Source organism: Gouania willdenowi, chromosome 12 (genome assembly GCF_900634775.1).
Source record: "Gouania willdenowi chromosome 12, fGouWil2.1, whole genome shotgun sequence".
Classification (NCBI taxonomy): Eukaryota; Metazoa; Chordata; class Actinopteri; order Blenniiformes; family Gobiesocidae; genus Gouania; species Gouania willdenowi.
In genome coordinates, this window is record NC_041055.1 from 33,178,880 (window position 1) to 33,194,341 (window position 15,462).

The window sequence follows — 15,462 nt, forward strand, 5'->3', positions numbered from 1 at the left end:
CTGTCGTGATCTGTGCACAGGTGGAGGAGAGGTGATGAAGATGATGATGAAGATGAAGATGATGGTGATGAAGATGATGATGATGATGATGGTGATGATGGTGATGAAGATGATAAAGATGAAGATGATGATGGTGGTGATGGTGATGGTGATGGTGATGAAGATGAAGATGAAGATGATAAAGATGAAGATGATAAAGATGAAGATGGTGGTGATGATGATGGTGATGGTGATGATGATGATGATGATGGTGGTGATGATGATGATGGTGGTGATGATGATGATGATGATGATGATGATGATGGTGATGATGATGATGATGGTGATGATGATGGTGATGATGGTGATGGTGGTGATGGTGATGATGATGATGATGATGATGATGATGATGATGGTGATGGTGATGGTGATGAAGATGAAGATGATAAAGATGAAGATGATGATGATGATGATGATGATGATGATGATGATGATGATGATGGTGATGGTGATGATGATGGTGGTGATGATGATGATGATGATGATGATGATGGTGATGATGGTGATGATGATGATGATGATGATGGTGGTGATGGTGATGATGATGGTGGTGATGGTGATGATGGTGATGGTGATGATGGTGATGATGGTGATGTAGCCATGTGAACGACACTCACCGAGGAAACCGACTCCTCCGTCACCAGCTTCAACACGTCTATGACAGAGATGTAACCCAGACGCTTAGCGATGCCCAGAGGAGACGTACCGTTCTACACAGAGAGAGAAACTATTACTGTAGCCCTCCTAAAAAATATACAAAATGACTCCAAAACACACAAAACTAGAGCAAAAATACACACAGAGTACAGAAAAATATACATAATGATAAAAAAGTGTTTAAAATGAATATAGAAAACGGTTAAAAATACACAGAATTATTGAAAAATAAACAATGAAAAGAAATAAACAATAAATTACAAAAAATACACAAAGACCACAAATTTTTACAAAATTACTTCAAAACGTACAAAAATACACAGTATTGCAGAAAAATAAACAAAATGCCATTAAAATACTGTACTATTTTCCTTTTATTTTTCATTGTCAAAAGAATTCCTTGATAAACTATTCAAAACAATGCAATTTAACTAAAAATAAATCTTGAATGAAATAAATAAAGGAATAATACAAATGAAAATGAAGCCTATTAATTTAAATTCTGGTTCTATAATAAACAATGCAAAACTGCATAAGTTATTTTTCTTTTTAAAAGTGCAACTGAAAATGTATTTTGTGCCTTAACAATTGGACTTTAAAAAAAAAAAAGCCGTGATTACACTGATTTACGTCATATTTGTTTGGACCAGCAGAGGGCGCTGGTAACACAGTGGTCGGTTGGCATGCAGATATCTTTCAGTGAAGAAGAGAAGCTATGCTAGCAGACAGAGCTAATAGAAAAACGTGACTTTTACAGATATTCAAGTAATATTACAGATATTCTTTTGGTGCTAAAGGGGTAATGAATCATTTATGAACATGTTTAAGAGTAGAAGGCAGCCAGAAAGAAAGTATTAGCAGACTCCGCCCACCGCCAACACTTGTGGATAGCGATTTTTAACTGCCTGACGATTAATCGTTACATCCCTAAAAAACACACAAAAGTACCCCAAAAATATATAAAATTACTAAAATTTAATAGATCAGGAAAACAACAAAATTACTGAAGAAATAACAAAGAATATAGAAAATGATCCCAAACTATTATAAACATAAAGGAGTGTGTGTGATAATGTGGGTCATACAGAGGTGATCTCATTGGGTAGAGCTCCATGTTTCAGTAGCAGCGTAACGATGTCTGTGTGACCCTGCTGGGCCGCCTGGTGGAGGGGGGTGTACCCCAACTAATCACACACAGAGAGAGAGACCCCCCACAGTTAGTTAATCAATCTCACACACACACACACACACACACACACGCACACACACACACACACACACACACACACACACACACACACACACACACACTCGCACTCGCACTCGCACACGCACACGCACACGCACACTCACACGCACACGCACACACACACACACACACACACACACACACGCACACACACGCACACACACACTCACACACTCACCCTGGTCTTACTGTTGACGTGAACCTGCTGCTGCAGCAGGAACTTGACCATCTTTATGTTGCCATAGTGACAGGCTACATGAAGGGGGGTGTAGCCCATCTGATCACACAGAGAAACTTTATTAACATCACTGATGAAACACAGACACATCTGCACAGATTCTTTCTTTCTTTTTTCTCTCTTTTTCCTTTATTTCCTTCTTTTATTTCTTTTTCTTCTCCAGGACATTATGAATAACATAAAGTACAGCAGGTCTGTCAAACTCATTATTGCTGAGGATGTAAAAACGTACCCGTGAAGCAGCGTAAACAGAAGCTCCCTGTTTCACCAACATGTCAGCGATGCCTACGTGACCCTCCTGAGACACCAGGTGTAGAGGAGTCAGTCCGTTCTGCAGCGTTAGAGAAACAACAGGAAGACAAACTACAGTCGTCACTGTACACTGAGCCTGCACGAGCAAGAGAACATTAACTGGAATATAGTCTCTCAGGAGGTCCAGAGCATGAAAATACAGACTTTTTGGAAGTAAAAGAGTAATTTTAACATTTTTGGGCTGAAGTTTAACCCTAACCTTAACCCTTTTATTCATTTATCACTTGTCTATAATTCACTTAGAATATCATAGATGTAAAACACATATTAGTAACTCCAGGATCTCACAATAATGTTTTAAATGTGATTTGCAGAATTATTTTATATACTGTGGAATGTGATTCATTTATTGATTTTGGATGTTTATTCTGGAACTAAACTTTATGGTGATTTTCACAATGATTCATGTTTGTTTTTTGTACTAAAATAAGAAGAAAATGCTCCCGTGGGCCAAAGCAGAGGCTCTGCTGGGCTGTATTGGGCCCACAGACCTCAGGTTTGTCACCTTAATGTTAAACTTGTTCTTTCTCTACCAATAGTTGCTGAGTCATGCTGACCTTGTTTCCCAGGTTGACGTTCGCCTGCTTGTTGATGAGCAGGGCCACCATGTCGGGGCGGCCCTCCTGAGAGGCCAGGTGAAGGGGGGTGATCCCCTGGAGGGACTCAGAGTTAGGGGACGCCCCGTTCTGGAGGAGGACCCCCGCCACCTCCATCTGGTTCTGCTTGGCCGCGATGTGGAGAGGGGTGTAGCCGTTCTGTGAGGAGCAGAGTGAAGACTTTAAATATTAATGACATTAATATTTAAAGATTTTGGTGGTTTTGTGTGATTCTGAAATCTTTTGTCAAATTTTCTTTGTCCTTTTTTAGATTTTTTAATAATAATAATAATAATAATAATAATGCATTGTATTTTATCATAGACACTCAAAGTCACTTTACAGAATTAAGGCATTATTCTTTCACTCCACACTTAGTGGTGGTAAGCTACTACTGTAGCCACAGCTGCCCTGGGGCAGACTGACAGAAGCGAGGCTGCCATAGTGCGCCATAGGCCCCTCCCACCACCACCAACACTAGGAAATGTGGGTGAAGTGCCTTGCCCAAAGACACAATGACAGATACTGGAACTCACAGTGGTCTCCATCATCTACTGACCAGGACCAGACCTGCTTATCTTCACAGATCAAACCAGATCAGCCAATCACAGACTGGGATGCTTCGGTTGGTATTTCTGTTTCTCATGTTTGTCTAATTATGTGAATTTTTGGAGTTGTTTTGTATTTTTTTAGTTTTTGAATTTGTATTTATTTGTTTTTTTGTCTTGAGTGTTAATGGAGTCATTTTGTGTATTTTTGTTGATATTTTCTGTAATTGGACTAATTTTACCCATTTACCTGAAGGGCCGCATGTGGCCCCCGGACCATCACTTTCCTATGTCTGTGTTGGATACATAGCTGTATTGTAGGTTTTGGAGCTGCCAGTGCACACACACGTGCACACACTCATGCACACTTACTCGTGCCGTGCTGTGAGCTGATCCTCCTTTGATCACCAGAAGTTTCACAACATCCAGGTTGTTGTGATGAACGGCCACATGTAGCGGAGTCAGACCGTTCTGTTACACACATACACACATAGAGATGGACACACACACACATATATATAGACTCATTACACACACACACACACACACAGCTGCAAACATCTGGACGTGTCTCACCTTCCCTGCTGCGTTAGGATTGGCTCCTCTCTCCAGGAGAAGTTCTGCTACGTCCACTTTACCATATTTAGAGGCAACGTGGAGGGGTGTGAACCCTTTCTGCTCCACACACACACACACACACACACACACACACACACACACACACACAAACCTGTATGAAGTTATTCTAATTCTCAGCATTAATAAATGTCTCATAATAAATTAAATAAGAAGAATAAATCCAACAAACTGCAACATTATGTAACATGTGAACAGTTCCACAGATGGGGGCTAGGGGGCAGTGTTTGGTTGGTGTTCAGAAATCTGACTGGTGCTCGTGAACTGTTTTTAGAAAAATTCAATTATGAAAATTTTTGTTACACTAAATAAAAATTGTGGCTCTCTTATTTTGAAAGGAACAATTAAACAAACTCTGTAGTCATAATGCGGTTTAAAAGAACCTCATCACTAGTCAGTGACATATCAAAGTATTTTACTGTTTCAGTTTATTTTTTTAATATTTCGCTACAACTTTCAGTGAAATATGTTCATTTCATCACTTTGTCATTGTTTTTTTGGGGCCTGAACACAAGAAATCACAATAATAATGAAGTAAAAACATTTCAATGCATCATCTACACCAGTGGTTCTGAAAAAGGAGGTGAAATGGGATTTAAAAAACGTTCAGCTAAAAGTAGCAAAGTGGAGTGGACAAAAACAGAAAAACAACTGGTTAAAATGGTTCAATATTAGAACAATTAGTTTAAACTGGTAAATAATGGACATGGCAAATAGAGAATGTGGTTAAATTTGACAAAAATAATCATGAAATATGATGAAACGGGGTTAAAAGTGACAATAATGGGTCAACATATGGGGTAATGGGGTGCTGACCCCAAGGTTGAGAACCCCTGGTCGACAGGACTCCACATCCCACAATGCACCAAACTTTCCAACAATAACAGAGTTTACAGTGAAGATTAAAACAAACTATTTCAACCTTCTGCGTATTTAAAAAAAGCAGATAATGATTGATTTATTGATCTATGAGGCCTACTGTCTGTCTCCAGCAGCTTTAGAACGCCGTGTGATAAACCTAAACATTTAGTTTTATTATTTTAATTTATTCACATGGATCCAGAGTTATTCTTTAAACTCTACCTTAGTCATTTTGATCTGCTGAGCACCAGCGTCCAGTAGTATTCTGATGGTGTGAACGTGTCCTTCACGTGCTGCGATGTGTAAAGGGGTGTGGCCTGCTGTAGTTGCTGAGTCAGGGTTAGCTTTGTGTTCCAGCAGCAGTTTGACCAGTTCTTTGTGGCCCATTCGGGCTGCACAGTGGAGGGGGGTCTGATCGTCCTGACAGAACATAGAGAACATCATCATCACACGTTCTCCTCAGAACGACACCATGAAGCTTGGAGAACTCAGTCACATGTTCAGTTATTTCATTTGTATATTTTTCTAAAAATGTTTTGTTGTATTTTTCTTTTTTGTTGTTTTCTAGGTTTTTCTTTCATTTTTGTGTATTTCTGTTGTCATTTTTTGTGTCGTGTATTTTTTTCTTTTCTTTGTATTTTATTTCCACATTTAGTTGTTTTGTCATTTATAGACGTCTTGAGTGCTTAGGGAGTCATTTTGTGTATATTTTTTGGTTGTTGTAGTCGATATGTGTACTTTTGCAGGGTTTTTGTTGTTGTACTTTTCTAGCATTTTTTTTTTTGGTCCTTTTTGTTGCAGCATTTTTTGTTGTTTTGTAGCTTTTTTTCTCATTTTTGTGGATTTTTGTTGTAATGTTTGTATATTATTCCCACATTTTGTGCATTTTTTTTTGTTTGTATTTTTTCATTATTTTAATTTGGAGATGCCTTGAGTGATTAGGGAGTAATTTTGTATATATTTGTTGTCATTTTGTGTTTTTGTTGTTGTTTTTTAGGTTTTTCTTTTATTTTTGTGTATTTCTGTTGTCATTTTGTACACATTTGTCTCATTATTGTCTGTATTATTGTTGTTGTTTTGTATTTTTTTCATTTCTTGTTGTCTATAGTATTTTTATTCACATGTTCTTACTTCTGTTCTGTGTTCTAGAGGACATTAGTGCACTTTTAGTAACAGATTTATTAATAATAATGGTTTCCAATCTTGGTACCTTGGCCCTGGCGTCCACCTGTGCTGCGTTCTGCAGGAGGAACTGAGCCACCTCACAGTGACCTGCTCTGGACGCCATGTGGAGCGGGGTCTCCACTTTCTGTTTAATATAACACAGACATCTTCATCATCATCATCATCATCATCATCACCATCACCAGCCATGCAAGCCCAGCTATCCTCCCCAGCAGGCAGCAGCACCAGCAGCAGCAGCAGCAGCAGCAGCAGCAGCAGAGCAGCACCAGCACCAGCAGCACCAGCAGCAGCAGCAGCACCAGCACCAGCAGCAGGCACCAGCAGCAGCAGCACCACCACCAGCAGCAGCAGCAGCAGCAGCAGCAGCAGCAGCACCAGCACCAGCACCAGAGCAGCAGCAGCACCAGCAGCAGCAGCAGCACCAGCGCAGCACCAGACCAAGCACCAGCAGAAGCACAGCAGCAGCAGCACCACCACCATCAGCAGCAGCAGCAGCAGCAGCACATCATCATCATCCTCATCACCATCACCATCATCATCATCATCACCATCATCATCATCATCACCATCATCATCACCATCATCATCATCACCACCACCACCATCATCATCATCATCATCATCACCATCTTCATCATCATCTTCATCATCATCATCATCATCCAGGATTTAAACATGTTTGATCTCAATGACACACACATTGTGTAGTTGTGTGTTATTGTGTGTTTTGTGTAGTTCTCACCACATTGGAAGCGTTGGGTGAAGCTCCTCGTTGGAGAAGGTTCTTCACTATGTTTAAATGTCCCATAAAAGCTGCTACATGAAGAGGAGTGAGACCAGACTGTACACACACACACACACACACACATATATAAGTATATATACAGTATAAATCAAACATAATATCAGTGTTTGTTCTCACCTCAGTGACGGCCTCTAGTGAAGCTGAATGCTTCAGCAACAGGTCCATGGACCTCATGTGGTTCTTCTTACAGGCGATATGTAGAGGAGTGAAACCGTTCTGATGACATCACACACAACACAGTAATTACACAACTATTAACCTAAAAACACATTTAACACATTTTTCCTGTAAAAAACAGTTAAAAAAGCAGTTTTAACAAATCAAAGCTCATGACGAGATTTCAGCTTCTGTAATAAACTAAACCAGAGTTTACTAAGATGGATACGGTGCTAATGCTGTTATTATTATTATTGTACATTCTTTACATTTATTTTTTAATTAACTGAATAAAGCCTCACATGTTTGTTTTAGGAAAACATCCCATATTTATATTTATATATATATATATATATATATAGTTTGTCGTCATAAACTGGTGAACAGAGACACAATCTGGTGTAAAATGAGACGATATGATGGACATTATCAGAGATTTCTACTGTATTATTTATTGTAAAACATTGATGCTAATGTTAGCTTTAGCATGTTAGCTAACGGCTGGACGTCAAATCTCACACAAAATCTTTGTTTTCTGTTGTGTGTAAATAATAAATGAATGACAATATTTAACTCATATCGATTTGGTTCGATATGAAGAAGTTTAATAAACATTTGATTAAACAAACACAGAAACACAGGCTCTACTGTTCTGTGTGATTAAAATGAGTAATTAGTATTAATAATAAACAGTGCTGCTCACCAAAGCGCGTGCGTTAGCTTTAGCGCCTTTATCTAGCAGAACCTTGGCCATGCGGCTGTGACCACAGTGAGCCGCGACATGTAGAGGAGTTAAATGGTCCAGAGTGATGTCATCGATCTCTGCGTTAAACTGTAACAGCTGACGGACACAGTCCATGTGGTCGCCCTGGGCCGCCATGTGGATGGGGGACAGCCCGTTCTGTGGGGGGGGGGTCAGATCTATAGCATATCTATAGTAGAACAGCAACATGTATAATATATCTATTTTAAACCTGAAGAAGGATTTATAAAAGTGTTTAAATCACAATGATCTGTATGTTAAACACAAGGAATATGACTTTGGTTTACTGTTCTATTGTTCTACTGTTCTACTGTTCTATTGTTCTACTGTTCTACTGTTCTATTGTTCTACTGTTCTACTGTTCTATTGTTCTACTGTTCTACTGTTCTATTGTTCTACGTTCTATTATCAACTTCAGCAAATAAAAAGAAAAAACACAAAGTTCAACTTGAACAATTTTAAACAAATCTGAAAAAAACAGAAAAAAAACAATAAGTGTTGCTGGAATATTCTTACATTTGATGATTCCATCACACATTAAAGTGTGTAACATGGTTTTATTTCATTTATAAATATGAATTTATATTCTATATCATTTATGTATATATTTGATCAAATATTCCTGAGTATAAATACAAATACATGCAACATCATGGAATCATTCTACTAAAAAAAAAGAAGATTAAAAAATAAAAAAACAAACTACATTTAAATAAAATAGTTAAAGGTCTTTGATAGTAATTATGATTATTTACTGTTTGGAACATAATAAAACAATCTATTGAGCATTGAGAATTATTAATAATAATTCAGCATATTTTTTATTTTGCTGTCTAAATAGATGCTCATTAATGTGCACTGTGAATAAATAAAAGGTCTAATAACAGTGTTAATAATTAATAACTGACCTTGGTTTTAGCCTGAAGAGGAGCTCCATGTTCCAGAAGGATCTCAATAATACGAACGTGACCGTTTCTGGCAGCACAGTGAAGAGGAGTCAACTCATCCTTCATAAACATAAATAAAGACATGGAGTCACATGACTTAGATAACAGAGAAGTGGGCTAGTAACCGGAGGGTTGCAGGTTCAAATCCACTGCTAGACCTAACTGCTTCAGAACTCTCTTGAAAATAAGATTATTAATCACAATGAGATAAATAATTAATAACAGATTTGTTATAGATTATGATGATGAGGCTGTTTGATCACTAACAGTGTTTTACATTATCAGCCACAGTAACCCATTCACACACAGGGCGTTACCTTGGTAACAGCATCAATCTGAGCTCCTCTATCCAGCAGTAATCTGACCATCATCACGTTTCCTCTCCTGGAGGCGATGTGGAGAGGTGTGATGCCGTTCTGTGGAAGAAATAAAACAATAAAACACTTTAATAACGATGCTTAAACACTACAAAAAGACAAAAAAATGACTTCAAACACGGGGACAAAACAACAATATAATTAAAAGAAAATACAGGAAATGACAACAAAAATACACAAAACGACTGTTGAGTCCCAGAAAAGATCAACTGAAACAAATAAATTGTTAAAAAAAAAAAAAAAAAAAAACTCCAAACTTGCACAGAATGACTTTAAAAGCTGAGGTTCACTGACCTTTGGGGTGAAGTTAACGTTAGCTCCTCTGTTTAGCAGCAGCTGAGCTACACTCATGTTCTCATAGTGAGCTGCGATGTGTAGAGGTGTGAAACCAGTCTGAGGAAAAAGAGACACACAACGGGGACAATTACACTCTATTTATATCTCTGTTAGAACAAGGCTCCCAAGGAAAGATGGAGATCTGACAGATACTCAGAGAACAGAGAAAGAGCATGAGAACGTACAACCACGTTTTCACTTGTTTATGTCAAAGATTTGTGGATTTTATCTGCAGTATGTCGTTGTACGTCACGTGTGTCAAACTCAAGGCCCGGGGGCCAAATCTGGTCCTTTAAAGCATCTAATTCGGCCTCCAGCAGAAAGCTAAAAAAGTCAGAAACCATGAATCATTGTGTAAATTAATAATTAATTCAGTTAATACACAAATTCAATGAAACTCCACAATATTAGCAGAGCTCACATTTCTCCCATCCTTATATTACATGATAGAAGTCATTTTTCATCACAAATTGTTAAAATAACTCCAAACCAAATCCTGCAATTTTTTTCAAATATTCCACAAAATTTCCCCAAATTACATAAAAATGGCTACAAAAGCAAATAAATGTAAAGTGAAGATCCTGCAGGAACTAAAATCTGTCACTTATTGCTTTGATACAGCATCACTGTTCATTGTTGTACATTATCATACATTGCTGTATGTTACCGTACGTTGCCGTACGTTGTCGTACGTTGCTGTATGTTACCGTATGTTGCTGTATGTTACCGTACGTTGCCGTACGTTGTCGTACGTTGCTGTATGTTACCGTACGTTGCTGTATGTTACCGTACGTTGCTGTATGTTACCGTACGTTGCCGTACGTTGTCGTACGTTGCTGTATGTTACCGTACGTTGCTGTATGTTACCGTACGTTGCCGTACGTTGCCGTACGTTGTCGTACGTTGTCGTACGTTGCTGTATGTTACCGTACGTTGCCGTACGTTGTCGTACGTTGCCGTATGCTGTCGCACGTTGCTGTATGTTACCGTACGTTGCCGTATGCTGTCGTACCTTGCTGAGCACGTCAGGGTTGGGGTCGTTCTGCAGCAGTACGGCGGCGGTGCGTGTGTCGTCATTACGTGCTGCTATGTGTAAAGCAGGTAGACGGACCTTCCCCTTAGTGCCGTAGTTAATGAGCAACGCGACTACGTTCTCATGGCCCTGCTGCAGCGCCACCGCCAGGGGAGTGAATCCATCCTGAGGGAACGATTAGCATCATAACGTTAACAAATCAAATATTAGCATCATAACGTTAACAAATCAAATATTAGCATCATAACGTTAACAAATCAAATATTAGCATCATCATTATTAAACGAGGTTATTTTACAGATCCACTGACCTCTGTAGGGAGACTCTGATTGGCTCCGTTCTCCAGGAGGAACTTCACCACCTCTAGATGGTTCTCCTGAGCTGCCATGTACAGAGGACTGAACCCTTTCTGATGAGGAACAAACACATCATCAATACTCACATTAAAGCTCTGCTTACACAACGTTTTGCTTCTGGTTTTGTTTCCAAAAAGTTTTGCATTCCAAAGGAAATGTTTTCTAAACAATCTGTTTACATGAGAAAACATAAACACCATGTAGTAAACATGCCAGGCCAACAGATGGAGGACAAGTTAGAGTAAAGCTTTAATCAGACAGAACCGTACTCAGTGTGCTGACACGCTCTGGTGGCTGAAGTTAGAGACTCCCACTCAAAAGTCCTTCTTTTCTCAGGGTTTGTGTGTCTTCAACAGTCTGTGATTTACTCTCTAACTTCAGCCACCAGAGCATGTCAGTGCACTGTTTAAGGGAGAGTAAAGGTCCCTTAGGAGAGCTCTTCTTCTCCGCTTCATTGTCTACTACCAAACCTCAGAGTTAAAACTGTCGCCCCCTGTGGTCACAACTGTTTTTATCCTCTTTCTGTAAACATGAGATTTACATTGACATCTTTAACTTTTAATGGTTTTTAGAGAAACTAAAAGCAGCACAAGTTGTTATTGTGACTGAAAAATCTGTTAAAAGATCTAAAAATCTACTAAATTATCTAAAAATCTATTAAATGATCTAAAAAATCTACTAAATGATCTAAAAATCTACTAAATGATCTAAAAATCTACTAAATAATCTATAAATCAGGCTGAATTTTTCACTCTATTAGAAAACAATGGATGTTTACAGGCAGTGGAGACGTGTGACATCATCAATCACATGATTTAAAGATGGAGGAACACAGGCTCTAAAAGTGTAAAGTAGTCCTATTTATAAACAGTTATTAAATGAATATAGTTCATAATAATGTGTTTTATTAGACATAGATCTACTAATAAGGACATTTAGAAGATTTTAGACTATATTTGTTAAAACAGGTAGATCACGTTAATGCTGGTTCTGGAACCAGTTTATGACCTTCATATTCCATGTGTCTCACACCAAATCAAAGACTCACGTGTGATTGGGCGTTGACGTTAGCTCCATAGTTGGTCAGCTCAGCCACCACCTTCTCCTGTCCTGCTAGCGCTGCTATGTGGAGAGCTGTGTTTCCTTTCTGAAGGTCACAGAGACACAGAGAAGGTTTAAACAGACACAGGAACTAAAGGAGACCAGATGATTCATGGTCTTTGTTTAGGACCAATGGGTGTATACATCAGGAGATGATGAGAACAATACAGGGAGAGTGTGTGTTCAGCTTTAAAGCAGATAAATAAAATAAAATAAAATTCTGATACAGTAGAAGAATAAAGTCGTTACCTTAGTGGTTGCCTCCAGTTTAATGCCATCATGGAGAAGCTCCAGAACCATTTTAACATGACCTTCTTTGGAGGCCAAGTGTAACCCGTTTAGACCATTCTGAAGAAAATAAAAATAAAAAACACAGAGTTACAGTGGATCCTTTAACTCAACCTTGGACAACATTTAGGGTTATGAGACACTGGGAGGGCGTCGCCAGATGACTTCTTTTTCTACAACTACATCAAACTCAACATATTTTAACCTATTTTCATCACTTTTTATTTCTATATTTTTCCTCCTTTTAATGTATTTTTGCTACATTTCTCCCATTTCTGACACTTCTACATCACATTTTAATGACTTTTCTACACATTGTTTCCACTTTCCAGACATGTTCATCACTTATAAACCATTTCTACCACTTTTTAGATCGTGTTTCAAGATTCTTTGGTGTCGATTTGATTTGATTGTGTTGCATTTTTTATTTTTCATCCCAAAAAACTAAAAAATGTATCCTACACTTGTTACTGAGCCGTTATCTTTCTGTTTTTCTCTGACATCATCTCTTTGTTTTGTGGTTTTGATCAAATTAAATGTTTCACATTTAGAAAATTGATTTGCTGACAAATCAATGAACCCACAATGTTCCATGGGAAAATCCAGAAACATATGTAGAGTTTAATCCTTAAATCCTGGAACATGTTTCACATGATGATCCTAAAGGTTTGTTCATTTATTGATGAACTAAAGTCATGATAATAATTAGTCGCTGCTTCAACAAGAAACATTAATTCGAATGATGATCAATATCACAATATTTTTCTGTTCTTTTTAAAAATATTGTTTTTTAATATTTTCAGTTTTGTGTATTTTCTTCATCATTTTGTAAATAGTTTTCTCTCATTTTGTGTTTTTGGTGTAATTTCTGTGTATTTTGTTGCTGTCCTTTTGTGTATTATTTTTGTTCTTTTGTTTGTTTTTATGCATATTTTTAGTTGTATATATTTTAGTTTTCCCTCATTTTGTGTTTTTGTTGCCATTTCATGTGTTTTTGGAGTCATTTTCTGCGTTCCCACAGAGTAATAACTATTTTCTCTAATAGTTTCTTTTGTGTCTCTTTGAAAAGCTGAATGAGAACAAACTGTGCTATTATAACATTTATTTGTCATATTTTCACCTCATCTATGGATCAAACATATGTAAATCCATCAGAAGCTTCTGTGTAATAACTAAATGTTTAACTGGTCTAGGGTAGATGAGTAATCTATTACACTTCATTATTTATGCACACACTCCTCAGGATGATGGAGTTCAATTCTTCCTACATTAACTATTTATACAGTTTTTTTGTCCTTCATTTAACAAGTTTCCTGACACTTAGAATATCCTCACATTTAGAACTACACTGTTAAAAATAAAGGGAAGAGTTAAAAAGCACAGAAACTTCAAGTTAATCACACTTCTGTGAACATATAGAGCATAATTTACATTTTAATTTGTTTAGTAGCGTCTGTCCCTGTCAGGGTTTCCTTAATTTTTTAAAGTATTTTCAGCAGTGAATTTAATTTAAAATGAATGAATTAAAAATGAAGGAATGTCCAAACCAACTTCGTCTTCATATAAAATCCAAGCCCACAGACATAGATTTAATAATGTCTACATTGTAGCGTGTGTTAGGATTTAGCTGTAAGCTAATATTTCTGAACAGACTTCTTTATTTACTAGTAAATATCAGTATATCAGTGTTGGCTGAAGATGATCTAATAACGTCTCAGAGATAAAAAGAGTTATTACTGAGAGCTCTAAATGTTTACTGTTAAAAAGTCTTCAAATGTTGTCATTTATTTTGAGTGTTTTTGTTGTGCTTTATTTATTTAGTTACTGTATGTTGTTGTTTTTGTGGAGTGTTGCTGACATTGATGTTGAATTGTTACGTGACGAAGAAAAAACGTTCTAAGGGTTTTTCCTGCAGAATAAATTCATGCTTGTATTGTACGATACTTTAGACAAAAGCATCAGCTCAATTCAAATGTAGAATTATAATTTTATTTCTGTGTTTTGTACATTATTGCTGTGAATTTGTGAAATTTTCTGCCATTTTGTGTTTACCTTTAAAGCTACTCGTGGTCTTCTCTGATGCTTTCATACATTTGATATCTTTTAAAAAGTATTTTTCTAGTTTAATTTGAAAAATACATTTTTAAAATAATTTTGAATCCATTTTTTTAATCATTTTTATCAATTGTTGTCATTTTTATCAGTTAAAAAGGTTGTTTTTCTGCCCAGTTTGCCATCGTATTAAAGTACAAACAAATGTAATAATATCAATTACTGTATAATTGAATTTTTAATACTTTTTAGCCTTTGTGAGTTAAAACAACATAAAAAAAACTATTGAAAAAGTAGCAACTGTTGTAATAATTTATAATGATACACATTATTATAACTGTAACAGATGTTTGTACCTGGTTAGCTATGTTGATGTCGATTCCATTCTTGATGTGATCCAGAGCTTTATCCAGGTTTCCTGAACGAGCAGCTCGTAGGAAACTAGTGGCAGCATCAGCCTGGAGGAGATGAGGAAGAGGAAGAGGAAGAGGAGGAAGAAGAGGAAGCGGAGGAGGAAGAGGAAGAGGAGGAAGAAGAGGAAGAGGAAGAGGAAGAGGCAGAGGAGAGTCAGTCCATGAATGGAATAAAGCAAGATGAGCATCATTGTTCAAACATGTTACAAACAAACGACACACTCATCATGTTCAGCTGATAAAGTCCTAAAATCAGGATGTAGTTACAGTAAAACTTTAATTATGTAAAAGTGATTCATTCTGATAGTTTGATTTGTATGTTTTTCTATACTCACAGTTTATCATTTATTCATTTATTCACATCAGTCTAGAACACAAGCTTAGCTGTAGAAATAAACAAAAACACAAAAAACAACAGGAAAATATGCAGAAAAATACACAAAAATAAAAAACTAAAACACAAAAAACATCAACAAAAAGTACAAAAAAAACAACAAAAACACCCAAGACGATT

General features: G+C 37.1%; 1 protein-coding gene across 9 annotated transcripts in view; it reads right to left on the minus strand.

Moving 5' to 3' along the window:
• LOC114472966 (ankyrin-1-like) overlaps positions 1–15,462 on the minus strand; it is a 68,492-nt gene that overhangs the window by 31,828 nt on the left and 21,202 nt on the right. For 8 of the 9 annotated variants that reach the window (XM_028462288.1, XM_028462287.1, XM_028462286.1 and 5 more), the window contains exons 2-22: positions 14,892–14,993; positions 12,445–12,543; positions 12,143–12,241; positions 11,049–11,147; positions 10,718–10,903; positions 9,664–9,762; positions 9,310–9,408; positions 8,954–9,052; positions 7,986–8,183; positions 7,244–7,342; positions 7,064–7,162; positions 6,347–6,445; positions 5,359–5,556; positions 4,216–4,314; positions 4,012–4,110; positions 3,053–3,250; positions 2,416–2,514; positions 2,124–2,222; positions 1,782–1,880; positions 657–749; positions 1–10 (exon numbers count right to left, since the gene is read on the minus strand). The exon at positions 1–10 is cut by the window's left edge and continues 63 nt beyond it. In XM_028462288.1, coding sequence (XP_028318089.1) covers positions 1–10; positions 657–749; positions 1,782–1,880; positions 2,124–2,222; positions 2,416–2,514; positions 3,053–3,250; positions 4,012–4,110; positions 4,216–4,314; positions 5,359–5,556; positions 6,347–6,445; positions 7,064–7,162; positions 7,244–7,342; positions 7,986–8,183; positions 8,954–9,052; positions 9,310–9,408; positions 9,664–9,762; positions 10,718–10,903; positions 11,049–11,147; positions 12,143–12,241; positions 12,445–12,543; positions 14,892–14,993 — 2,371 coding nt within the window. The remainder of the gene's footprint in view (positions 11–656; positions 750–1,781; positions 1,881–2,123; positions 2,223–2,415; positions 2,515–3,052; positions 3,251–4,011; positions 4,111–4,215; positions 4,315–5,358; positions 5,557–6,346; positions 6,446–7,063; positions 7,163–7,243; positions 7,343–7,985; positions 8,184–8,953; positions 9,053–9,309; positions 9,409–9,663; positions 9,763–10,717; positions 10,904–11,048; positions 11,148–12,142; positions 12,242–12,444; positions 12,544–14,891; positions 14,994–15,462) is intronic. The other variant, XM_028462290.1, reaches the window with a different exon arrangement.